The sequence below is a fragment of the Halyomorpha halys genome, unplaced genomic scaffold, assembly GCF_000696795.3.
Source record: "Halyomorpha halys isolate HHAL.00 unplaced genomic scaffold, Hhal_1.1 Scaffold1220.1, whole genome shotgun sequence".
Classification (NCBI taxonomy): Eukaryota; Metazoa; Arthropoda; class Insecta; order Hemiptera; family Pentatomidae; genus Halyomorpha; species Halyomorpha halys.
In genome coordinates, this window is record NW_027105702.1 from 101,601 (window position 1) to 112,806 (window position 11,206).

Below are 11,206 nucleotides of genomic sequence, written 5' to 3' on the forward strand. Positions count from 1 at the left end.
TTGATAGTGAGTAAAAAAAAGCAACTATAAATAATGTAAACATATTAGGTAGTAACAATGATGAAGATTGTGTGGGAGAAATTTATAATCTAATTTAAAATACATAAGTACATAGATTAAATCAATACGGCAACGACACTATCCACCCAGCAATGGATTCCAAATAATGACATGTATAATTAGTAGTCTTCAAGCATATTAGATTTTGACTCTTTGAACAAACTCAGTTAACTAGATATTTACATAAGGTTAAACTGTAGTTCAACTTGTTTAGAACATAATCCATGTTATGTTCTAAACAATTATAAACAGTAATAATAAAAATAGAATGATAAAACTATCAAAGATTTGTAATTTATAGTTTAACTCACACATACGTATCTAACACAATCAAATTTTATTTAAAATGATGCAATTGGTTATTCCAAATAATTTGACAATGGCTAATGAATAATAAACAATGTACGTAGGACTGCAATATTGAAGTTAAAATATCCAGGTTTGTTTAAAAATTAAATTGAAAGCCATATCCTTACTGGTAATTAGGTTAATATTGTTATTAACGTTGTAAGTAATTATCAATTATAGACTTAATGGTGAATGGGAACGGCTAACGGTGCCGGTCCGAACTGTTAATTGTGAACTTCAACAGGTGGGTGAAAGTTTGAAGGGGAGAAGGGGGATTATTGTCAACAACCTGTTGTGGACAACACTGTCAGGTGCACGCTCTGGCAACACTGTCTCGTCCTCTTCCCTCTTTGTTTATATTCTACCGCCACTTAAATATCCACGTGGATTTTATTTTAAAAAATCCTTAATTGCCTTCATGGACTTTTATTGAATCCCACGAGCTTTAGGAATGCCATTCGCCGCGGTAACAAGGTAAATGTCACATGAATTCTTCACTACAGATACGGTGAATGGGAAACGCCCCCTCCTCCTTTCAAGAAAACTGGTTTAATCTCATACCATAAAACATAAAAATAATTGGGAAAATTACATTTTAAAAATATAAATCGTATTATATAAAACATTAATAAAATTTTTCAATGAATCAATTTTATAAAAATAATTTTAAATGAACAGTTATTTGAAAATCTTTTAAAAGTTCAATAAATTATTCAAATTACATAACTGAATTTATTAATAAACGATATTTTCAGATTAATTTGAACTATGAATTGAAAAATAAAAAGGTAAACATTTTAGCAATTTTATAACATTAATTCAGATTATATCACAAAATAATCACATATTTTTGTATTTTAAAACTAATTAGAACTAAACAAGACAACGAAAAAATGAAAAGGTAATTATGCCCATAGTTAAACCGGACCGAAAGGTAGCAAACATGAACAGGTTCAGGAAGTGGCGAGGCAGTAGGAAGTGCTTAAGGACATGCAAGGTGTTGCGAGGGGGGCGGGTGAAAGGCTTTGGTAGGGCATCTTTTGGAGAGGGAACAGGAAACCGATGGAATCTGTGAACGAGATGGCAGCGGTTGTCTTTTAATAAAACATATTAATTATGGTAGGATTCTGGCGGTGAAGAGGGGGATACTATAAATACAAAGGAGAGCAAACAGCACTGAGGAGAACCATTGCTGGTGGGGGGCGCCGTTGCCGGTTCTACCTAGCTCTGACGTAAGCCACTTACTTTAAAAAGTATATCTGTCCTTCTGAGGTCCTGGCCTGCTCCCAGCCGGGCGGTAAGGGTCCTAGCTCGTCCATGTCGTAAGACCTCTGCTTGAGGTGATGTCCTGCCGTAGGCTGCTGACCCGCGGAGGCGTAAGTCTGTTGCAGAGAGGCTGGGCTACTGTGGGCCCTAGGGTGGCTCACCTGGAGTCCAGACACTGTAGTATTCGTAGCTCCGAACGCAGAATCGGCCGAATTCTCGCGCGAATGAGATATAGACGACACCGACGGCGATTTGGATCCGGTTGAAGGCGGGTTAAAAAAACTGTTGGGCAAATTTCGCATACGAAATGGCACCTGAAGAGGCCTCTTCGAATCTGGCTTAAGCACGGAGTCAAACAAGGCCTGTAAATCAGTGTCCGAGTCTTGGTCTATCCGGACCACCAGATTCTTAAATTGTTCTACCTCCGGTTGCTTACTAGACATGGTCGCTTCGGGGTACAGAGACGTCAGAAAATAAAGGAAGAGAGAAAAGAAAAAAAAAACTAAAGGGCGCCTAAACTAAAAAAAAAACAAAAAAAAACCACCGAAACGACTACTAATACATCCTCGAAGGACCGGAGTGCGACTGAGGTTTGACTTGGTACCGGGCTGTGTTGCGCAAGCGCCACTCAGGTGGCAGCACAGGGCAGCCCCTCCCACTCCCTCAGTGGCTCCTCTTCGCGGCGACTTTCCGAAACATATTCTCAGTACTATTAAAAGATGATATGAAGGGTATCTCCAACCTCTTGTTATACGTTACGTGACATGATAAGTTTTGTAGTGTCCTCTTAATTAGGTAGTGGGGATATTATATATAGCGGGTATTCGTCTCATCTTTGCTTATTCCTCATTAAATTTACAATGGTCGCGGTTAAGGTGAACGAGGATTTACAACGAGAAAGGGATAGTGGTACATTTAATACAGAAGAGTTAACAAACTTGCTAGATGGTGGGAAAGAGAAAACTCAAGAGAGGAGAGAGTTAGGTGAGAAAATATTCCTTGATAATTTCTGTTTATTTATAAATATTTACATACTGCATTCAGGAATAAAAGAAATTTCTATATCACTACAGTATTTTCATGATTCTACTGTTTTATGTTGATCTAAGATACATATCATTCTGTATCTGGTGTTCTTCGAACATAAGTTGGTATATAAGGCTAATCTGTATGAAAACATATTCACCATCAATACAAAGTGCTTAAATAATGTATTCTATATAATAATATAGTATAAGGATTAAGCTTTTTCAATGCGTTTTAGAATTCCAATTCTAATCGCTGCTTTATTTATGAATGATTTATCTATAGACACTATCTTATGATTATAATTAAATTATCGTGCTAACAGCTTTTAATTTTCTTAAGTTACAACTATAATGCCGCAGATATTTCTTGACTGTCATGTTAGATGGAAGTTAAAAGCTATGCAAGAATCTTGTTCAACTAATTCTACTACAATCAGATTCTAACTCACTTTTTGGAAACTTCTATGAACTATAACTTTATATAAATTATTTTTTAATTTTTGATTAAGACAATTAATTTAGTAGTTATTAAATCTCAAAGTTATATAATTTAAAAAAAAAAATTAATGAAATTTTAAGTAGAAAGAAAGTTATTATTATAAAGGTTTTTTTCCTAATTATGTTTGAATTATTGTTGTTACTATAAATTTTATTTAAGAGATGCTTTTATTATTTTTGTTTTCAAACTTCTTAAAACACAACCCAGTGATGTAGGAGGGGATGTGCTTATTTGGGACAAGTAGATGAATGGGAATATAGATTAAATCTGTTTTGTAGGAAGAACTACTGTCTATGGAAATTTGAAATATATAGAATGTATTGACTTCAAATTATCTTTCATTGTAGCTCTCGCAGTTGATATAAATCCTCACATATGCACTTGCCTCGAGTACACATTTACCCTGACTTACCTTATAACTTTTTTTATAGTAAAATAAAATAAAATTAATCAATTATGAACAACCTGTTACTCTTGAAAGTAAAGTTGTGTATAGCACATATTACATGCTATACACAACTTTATAAAAAGTAACAAGGAATTTTTATGATATTCTTATTAGATATAATATATCTTATGTTAATAAAAGAATATCATAAAAGTTCCTTGTTACTTTTTATCGGTATAGTTCTTTCGTATTATTTATTTCGTATTACTCAGAGGCAAAACATATGAATCTTAAAATTTTTATAATTATTGTGTTACTGAGTATATTTCCCAATGAGAAAATAATTCTTTTCTTCTTATATAATTGGTAATTATAATATTCTCATACTAATGAAGGCACCATTGCCACGAATTGAGCATTATTCATGAAATTTAATTGGAGAGATTCCTTGATTGTTTTGATACGTCTACAGTGCTTCTTTTACGAATGTATTCTCTTAAATATTTAGTGGTATTGTTTTCAAAGAAAGATGTTTAAAAAAAAAAAATTGTTATTTTTATGAATACTGATTCAAATAAGAAATAAAAAATCATGTATGATTTAGGCATGAAGATTTGTCAATGAACAACTAACAATTCTAGAATATCATTTAATTCTCAGAGATTAGTTACTGGAAGATAATTTAATATAAATATAAATCTCACATGGTATTCTAGAATTGTTGGTTGTTTATTGATAAAACTTCCTGCCTAAATCTTTTATGATTTTTTATAGGAATCAGTATTTATAAAAATAACAAATATTTAAGTGAATATAATAAATGCAAAAAAAATATATGTATATACTATACAATGAAAAAAAAATTGTATATTTATACTTTTTTTGCCAGGATCTACACATTTATCGAATAAGATTTGTATTTGATATTTGTTGGTTGAAAAAAAGTTTCTGTTGGTTATGTATCAGTATGTATTTCCTTAATATGGTAAATGTCTTAAAACCTTTACTGGCCAAGTTCATAAGATTTTAATCATTGGTCTTAATTTGTATTTTGTATTGTTTTATATGAGAGCTTATTGAGTAAGACACTTAGTTCTATCTCCTGATCCTTATTTCTAGTCCTGCTATGGCAAATAATTATTTATTCCACTATATCAGCTGTGTATCCTTCCTAACGTTGGGCAACCCTCCAGGGGCACACTCAGGCTCAATTAATCGGGTATCTTTAATCAGATGGAAATGCTTGGCAGTTGGCCTTCATCCTAACCAAATCATCTGCTTACATAATTGTTGGTCTATAAACAGTACTTCCTCACCAAATACTGAACCCAAAACCCTTCGTGGGCTACAGTGTTATAGGTTTTTCATGTAAAGATCAAATTACAATTGAATGCTGAACAATGAGAAAATTAATTTTTCCACTATTATTTATGACTTTCTTGAATTTGTTATGCACTAAATGTATTTTATGGTCACAGTAAATAATTTGGATAGAACTGCCATGATAATAATGAAACAGAGAATGAGCAATGTTTCAAAATTTTTGTTTTACAACATATATTATCACATTAACCAGTCATGTGTAAGTGTGTATCTTTGACAGTTTTATGTATTGTTCTCACTGTTAACTCTTTTTCTAAGTTTTTCTTATAATGATGAAATGCTTTAGTTGGTAATACTGCTTATTATATCATTTTTATAAAAACAAATATTTTGATATATGTTGCTAAATTATTGCTTATTCTCAAACCAGATTAATCAAATGGGTTTAGGTCAAAGGTGGTTATTTTGCACGGGCTTCTTGTTGGATTTTTACAGAACGATCCTGACTGTCCAAATCGGTGAGGAACCTGTAAAAATCCCAAGAAAGTTCTGCATAGCAGGTTTTAAACCTTGTGGGGTTTAAAAGTATAATAATACTGTGGTATTATTCTGTTAATCATGATGCCGAAATACTTTTGAGCATTATGTTTGGTGACATTGTATATTATGTATAATAACCGATCAATGTCGTAAACTATGAGTATTTATCAAACCGACCAATGATTCTGGTCTCTATTCATATTGACCAGATCATATTTTTTTTTATTGTTATTATTATTATATCCCTTTTCATTTATTCCAATGTTTTAATGTTCTAAATACTGATGATAAAATGTAATTATCGTTTGTAAAATGTGGTCGTGTTCACATTTTTTTTTAATCTCCTACTTCTATTTTGGTTATTCTTATACAATGGTCATTAGTTTTCCTTCTACTATAACTCAAATTAATACAGTACTTATTTGAATTATTTAAAAAATGAATGAAACAAAAATATAGTTTAGGTGGCCAAAATATATCCCAATTTTCATACTACCCTGGTTCCGGAACCAGGGTGTTGCTAAGAGGGAAAAATCTTTTTCCAACTAATTATAATATTTTGATTTTTCCAACTATATTATGAAATTTATGAGGAAAAGATGGGTCTCAAGATCATTGGGGTGTGGTCAGTAAAATACACAAATAAGTATAACTTATTTATAAGTGCCAACGTTTCGGCCAGAATTTCAAGCCTTCATCAGGACTAAGAACAAACAACCTGATGACAACTATGATTTTTTTAAATAATAATATAAACATATTTTTTTTTTCATTCTTGTTGAAACATTGGCACTAATAAATAAGTTTTTATTTAGTTATGTTTTTCACTGCCTGCACCTCCAGTCATCTTCTCATAAATGTTATCTATGGTCAACTATCTTATCAACATTATGTTATGAAATATTTTATTAATTTTCGAAAAACTCTCTGGGATTTGAAATTTGCCACTTACTTGATTGTGATATTGAAACTTGACAACAGTAATTTTCTTTTCTAGTCCAACATATTATAGTTATAGAACCCCAATCTTTTAAATTCAAAAGTATTGGTATTGATTTTAAGTTTAAGTAACTCTATGAATAAAATTTTTTACCAAACTTTTTGCAGTTTAATTAGGTTCTTAAAATTCCTAACTTATTGGTTTTTAAATATATTGGAGAGAGGATTACACCCTCCCCCCTCTTACCTCTTTAATGGTGTCCACCCTGTTGGTAGTGTCCCATACAATGAGTGAAAAAGATAAAATCACAGCACATCAGTCATTACCCATAAATGTTGAAAATATGAGTGACGTTACTGCGATCTCTGGCATAAAAATAGTGTTAGATTCGTTAAAGCCCTTGCAAGAATAAATCAAATAACAAACAGATTTTTTTTTTATCTTTGGTGGGTATTAAAAATAGAAGTGAGTAGGCTTCTTCATTCAGCAAGCAGGGAGGGAAGATAAGCAGATCCAGCGGTTATTTCCATATCCAATGACGTCAGGAACCCCATAGCGCCGTCAACTATCTCAAAGCCTTCGATACTCTATGGCTGGGCACGCAAATATTGACCGGCTCGGTTCTGAATGAATTACTTCAAGATTAGCTCCTGTCAACCCATTTAGTAAGATGCTTAACCTCTTTGCCATTATTAATGGAATGCACCGTCCCCGTGGAATTTCGCCAAGTTCAACTGTAAACTGACGGATCAATGTACCATAAGGTCACGTCGGACTTAAATACTTCATTGCTAAAAATAGAAACGTTATTATTTAAAGACGGCATTGAAATTCATTCGAGGAAAATAGATGTAAATTATTGTTTTGACGTCATCCCTTGCGCTTGTACTTTTTCAATTGGAAAAAAAGGTAGATTACCAATCCAAGATGTCAATTTAATGTTCTGTGGACTTACAGATTCATTGGTAGATTAATATAGATTGTAGATATAACGAGGCTTAGATGGGATGGATAGTACTATTCGTCCTATCAATACAGTCATAATAAAAGACCATATCTTGTACAAGGTCACACAGTTATAATCTGTTACGTTGTTTGGACCTAAACCAGTAGTAAAAGCAAAAACCTGTTCAAGCTGCCAAAACACACCGAAATTTTGGCACTTTTTAAAGTTTCCGATCAATCTCTTATCAATATTGGGACCCGCAGGTTGTCCCAGAAAAAATGTTAAAAACTACCTTAAATTTATTATAATTTGAGATCGAAGTCAACTGAATATGTCAAGTATTTTTCGATTTATAGTTCTAATTTATTAGATTATAATAACACTGATTAACTATGATATGTTAATATCACTGTTATGATAATTGATGAACTTGAGTAATATTTATTCAACTTTAATTTGAGCAATAAAAAAAAGTCGTAGACCCAATATTTCTCTCAAAATTAACATACAACCGATAAGCAAAAAAATTTATTTTGAGAAAAACACATATCATTATTATTTCAATAATTATATGATAATGTGGCCTCTGGTTAAAAACCTAAAATTTTGTTCATAATTGAAGAGCTATGAAAAAGTTAATTGTACTGAGTGATTTTATATTCGAATTATGAAGACTGAAATTCACTTTTTCAACTTCTTAAAGCTACCTTAATTTTAAGTACTAGAAAAAATATGAAAGACCACTATGTAGATAGGAGCATATAAAAATATTCTTCAAGCAAAATCACTTTTTTAATTTCCCCTAAAATTTCAGATAACATGTAAGCACACAATTGAAAAGCTAAGCTATAGAGCTTTTTAATTCCGTATTTACACATGAATGTACTATTAACCAAAAAAACTAACAAATACAAGAATAAGTTAAAAATGTATAGGTATATTCATATTGATCTTTGTTTAATTTTTATTTTTAAAGAGTGTACATAAGTAATATAATATAATATAAATTTCTTACATGTCAAAAAAAAAAAAGCCAGACGGAAAAACGGAAGAGAACTGGAAACTCCGGTTAAAAACAATAACACAAAAGTTCTCTATAACAAGTTTATTCCAGAGAGACTTTTTCACTGTTATCCGAAACCACTGATTAATACCAATCCAAGAAACAACGTCTCTTGTTTTTTCTAGGCTGAATATGGTAACCAATAAATGACAATGGTTTACCTTAAATTTGTCAATTTTAAACTAGAAATTAAAAAATAATAAAATGAATAAAGATACATACACCTGTATGTGAGGGATTTAATTAAAGCATTAAATTTTATAAAAAATCAAAATCAAAAATTTACCCTAAAAGAGTAAAACCTACAATTTTCTGCCGAAGAAACTTAAACGTGCAAACTTTTGTAATAACCTCAAAAGGTACAATTTTGTTCAATATAAAATTAGTGTTATTTGAATGTCTTTTTCATGATTCTTATTCCTGTCGAGATTTGGCTTAATTTGGAGAGACGAAACTAAAGATGACAATGCACGATTATTTCTATGTTCTCTCTAGTTATTGGTACTTGTTGAAATGGTTAATGTTTAATATTTTTTTCTTTTTATGTGGAAAGAGAACATACAACAAGTGGATAAAATGCACTTTTGTTTTCGATGAAGGACTTTGTAGATTTTGTGATTAACAGACCAGATTCCCAAGAATTGAGTGGTTCTAAGATTATAAGATAATTCCAAATATTTTTAAAAATCGTATTATTCTTAATGGAATTGTAATTGTTAGTTACAAGACATTATGAAATTTTTAAAATAAAGAATATTTATCTTTTTATTTTTAATTATTTTCATTAATGTTTCAATTTCCAATGGGACATTTACATTGTTATGTAGTTGTGGTACTTGTGGGATATAGTTTCTTTAAAATTCCATGATTGATTGTGTTGAATACAGTTTTTATTTATAAGACTTCTTCATTTGAAAATATTGTCGAAAAGTACAAACATATTTTTTTTTTATGTCGACTTTAAGGCTTTATTAAAATTACTTATTAAACTCTAAACAATAACTTGATAGACTTTTTCACCTCGTACGTTGGGGTTCGGGCTTATATGTTCGTTACGGGCGCCTATATTCTTTGAACGAACAAATAATGAATATGTATTAATGAAATAACAGAAATGAATTAATGATATGAAAATAAATTAATAAATAATGAATTCATCATTCGGATCAATCAATGCAAATTATTTTTTACGTGAATGATTTCCTATATTAATAATTCATATAAATATTGTTTTTAGAATAAAATTACTGTGACTTTTGTTAACAATGGCTTTTATTTATTATTCAGAAATATGAGTTTTAATTTCAATTGTTGATTGGAATTAGTAATACTTATTTCTAGTCTATTAAAAATTATATCAAGATTTAAATAATACTTAATAATACTTTAATATACCTAGACGCATTTACTATTAAATTCAAATGAAATCTGTACCGCTACAAGGGTCAAGGATACAGTACTTTGTAAGGAAATACTGTTACGAGACCAACGGTTGTGTAAGGAGGTGATGTGGTCAGAATCACGCTCGACCGCCAGATTTCTACTTTGAGGTTGGGTGGAAGCCCCACGAGGGCGCCAGAACCCACAGGGATGACTTAAGGCTACAGTAAAACAGAACTGTCTGCCACAGCCGGATTCAAGCCCGGGTCTTTAGATTTTGTTGCACAGTTCCTTACCACTGAGCTACCCACTCCCACCACATTTACTATAAATTTCAATATTTATTGCTCACTGTAAATCAAAATATTCGTAAAAAAAAAAAAAAATCCTTACTTAAACTGCTGAATTATTTAATTGGAAATTTTCCCTTTGTTATTAAAATGGGTGATTTAATAGTGTATAAACACATCGTGTTTCTTCGTGATAATTGCAAAGATTACCATTTTAATTTTGCTGATGATCGTTTCTGTTAGCTTATTTTCATTCTTATGTAAGGTTTTTTTTTTTTAAATTTAATGCAATATGGTTTTAGAAATAAGTCTATAAGTAGCATAATGAGTACTGACAGAATACAATATAAAAAAATACAATATTAATTATTGTATTTTTTTAAAGTGATTAGAAAAATTAAAGTATTATGCATACCTAATACAGTGGAAGAGAATCTCCTACCCAAGGGCAATTTTAATTATCTAGCAAAATTATAACACATTAAATATTTATTTATTACCAATTCACTTCGGTAAAAAATATGGGAAACAGATAGCAACAAACAATAGATGTATAACCATAATTAATTTAAATGAAAATACAGACTTTATTATCAGAAAGTATAAAATACCCGTTTAAATTATAGCCTGTAAAAATTTGTTCAGTTTCACTTCTTACAGATATGCAAAGTTATACTTTAATTGAGTTTGTGATTCTTTTTTAAGCAAAAGTTTATCCACCGTATAAACTAAACCTTTTTGCCAGATTTGAAGTTTCAAATTTTTTTTTAGTATAAAAGGGATATAGATTTATTTATATTTAGTGAAACTTATTTTTATATTTTGGATGTGACGGAGTTGTGATTTTAAAGTTACGAAAACTTTTGTTGCAACGTTGTCGTATAAATTCTAAAGAATTTGGTTTTTACAACTTAAAAGTCCCAAATCTGAGTTGGTTTTTCAATCGATTTAATAATGAAATGAGTCAAACAATGGCAAATTTTTTGAAAAAATTGTCATTTTTAGAAGTTTATTTTACTCTCTTGAGATCAAAGTTCAAAATTCCAATAAATCTTAGTTTTAAAGGTGGGTTCATATTTTAGACAATCAAACACTCAAGCTTCACCTTTTTACCAAATATAATGATTATATATTT

At 30.6% G+C, this 11,206-nt stretch overlaps 2 protein-coding genes across 2 annotated transcripts in view; one reads left to right on the forward strand and one right to left on the reverse strand.

Moving 5' to 3' along the window:
* Positions 1 to 1,630: 1,630 nt before the first annotated feature.
* Positions 1,631 to 2,270, reverse strand: LOC136797173 (transcriptional coactivator yorkie-like). The gene has a single exon (XM_067053000.1). It carries the CDS (start codon positions 2,115 to 2,117, stop codon positions 1,650 to 1,652), a length of 468 nt encoding a protein of 155 aa, XP_066909101.1. The 5' UTR covers positions 2,118 to 2,270; the 3' UTR covers positions 1,631 to 1,649.
* A 116-nt stretch (positions 2,271 to 2,386) lies between these two features.
* Positions 2,387 to 11,206, forward strand: part of ACOX1 (acyl-CoA oxidase 1) — a 35,401-nt gene continuing 26,581 nt past the window's right edge. The window contains exon 1 of the mRNA XM_014433538.3: positions 2,387 to 2,658. Within this exon, the coding sequence (XP_014289024.1) occupies positions 2,535 to 2,658 (124 nt within the window). The 5' untranslated portion in view covers positions 2,387 to 2,534. The remainder of the gene's footprint in view (positions 2,659 to 11,206) is intronic.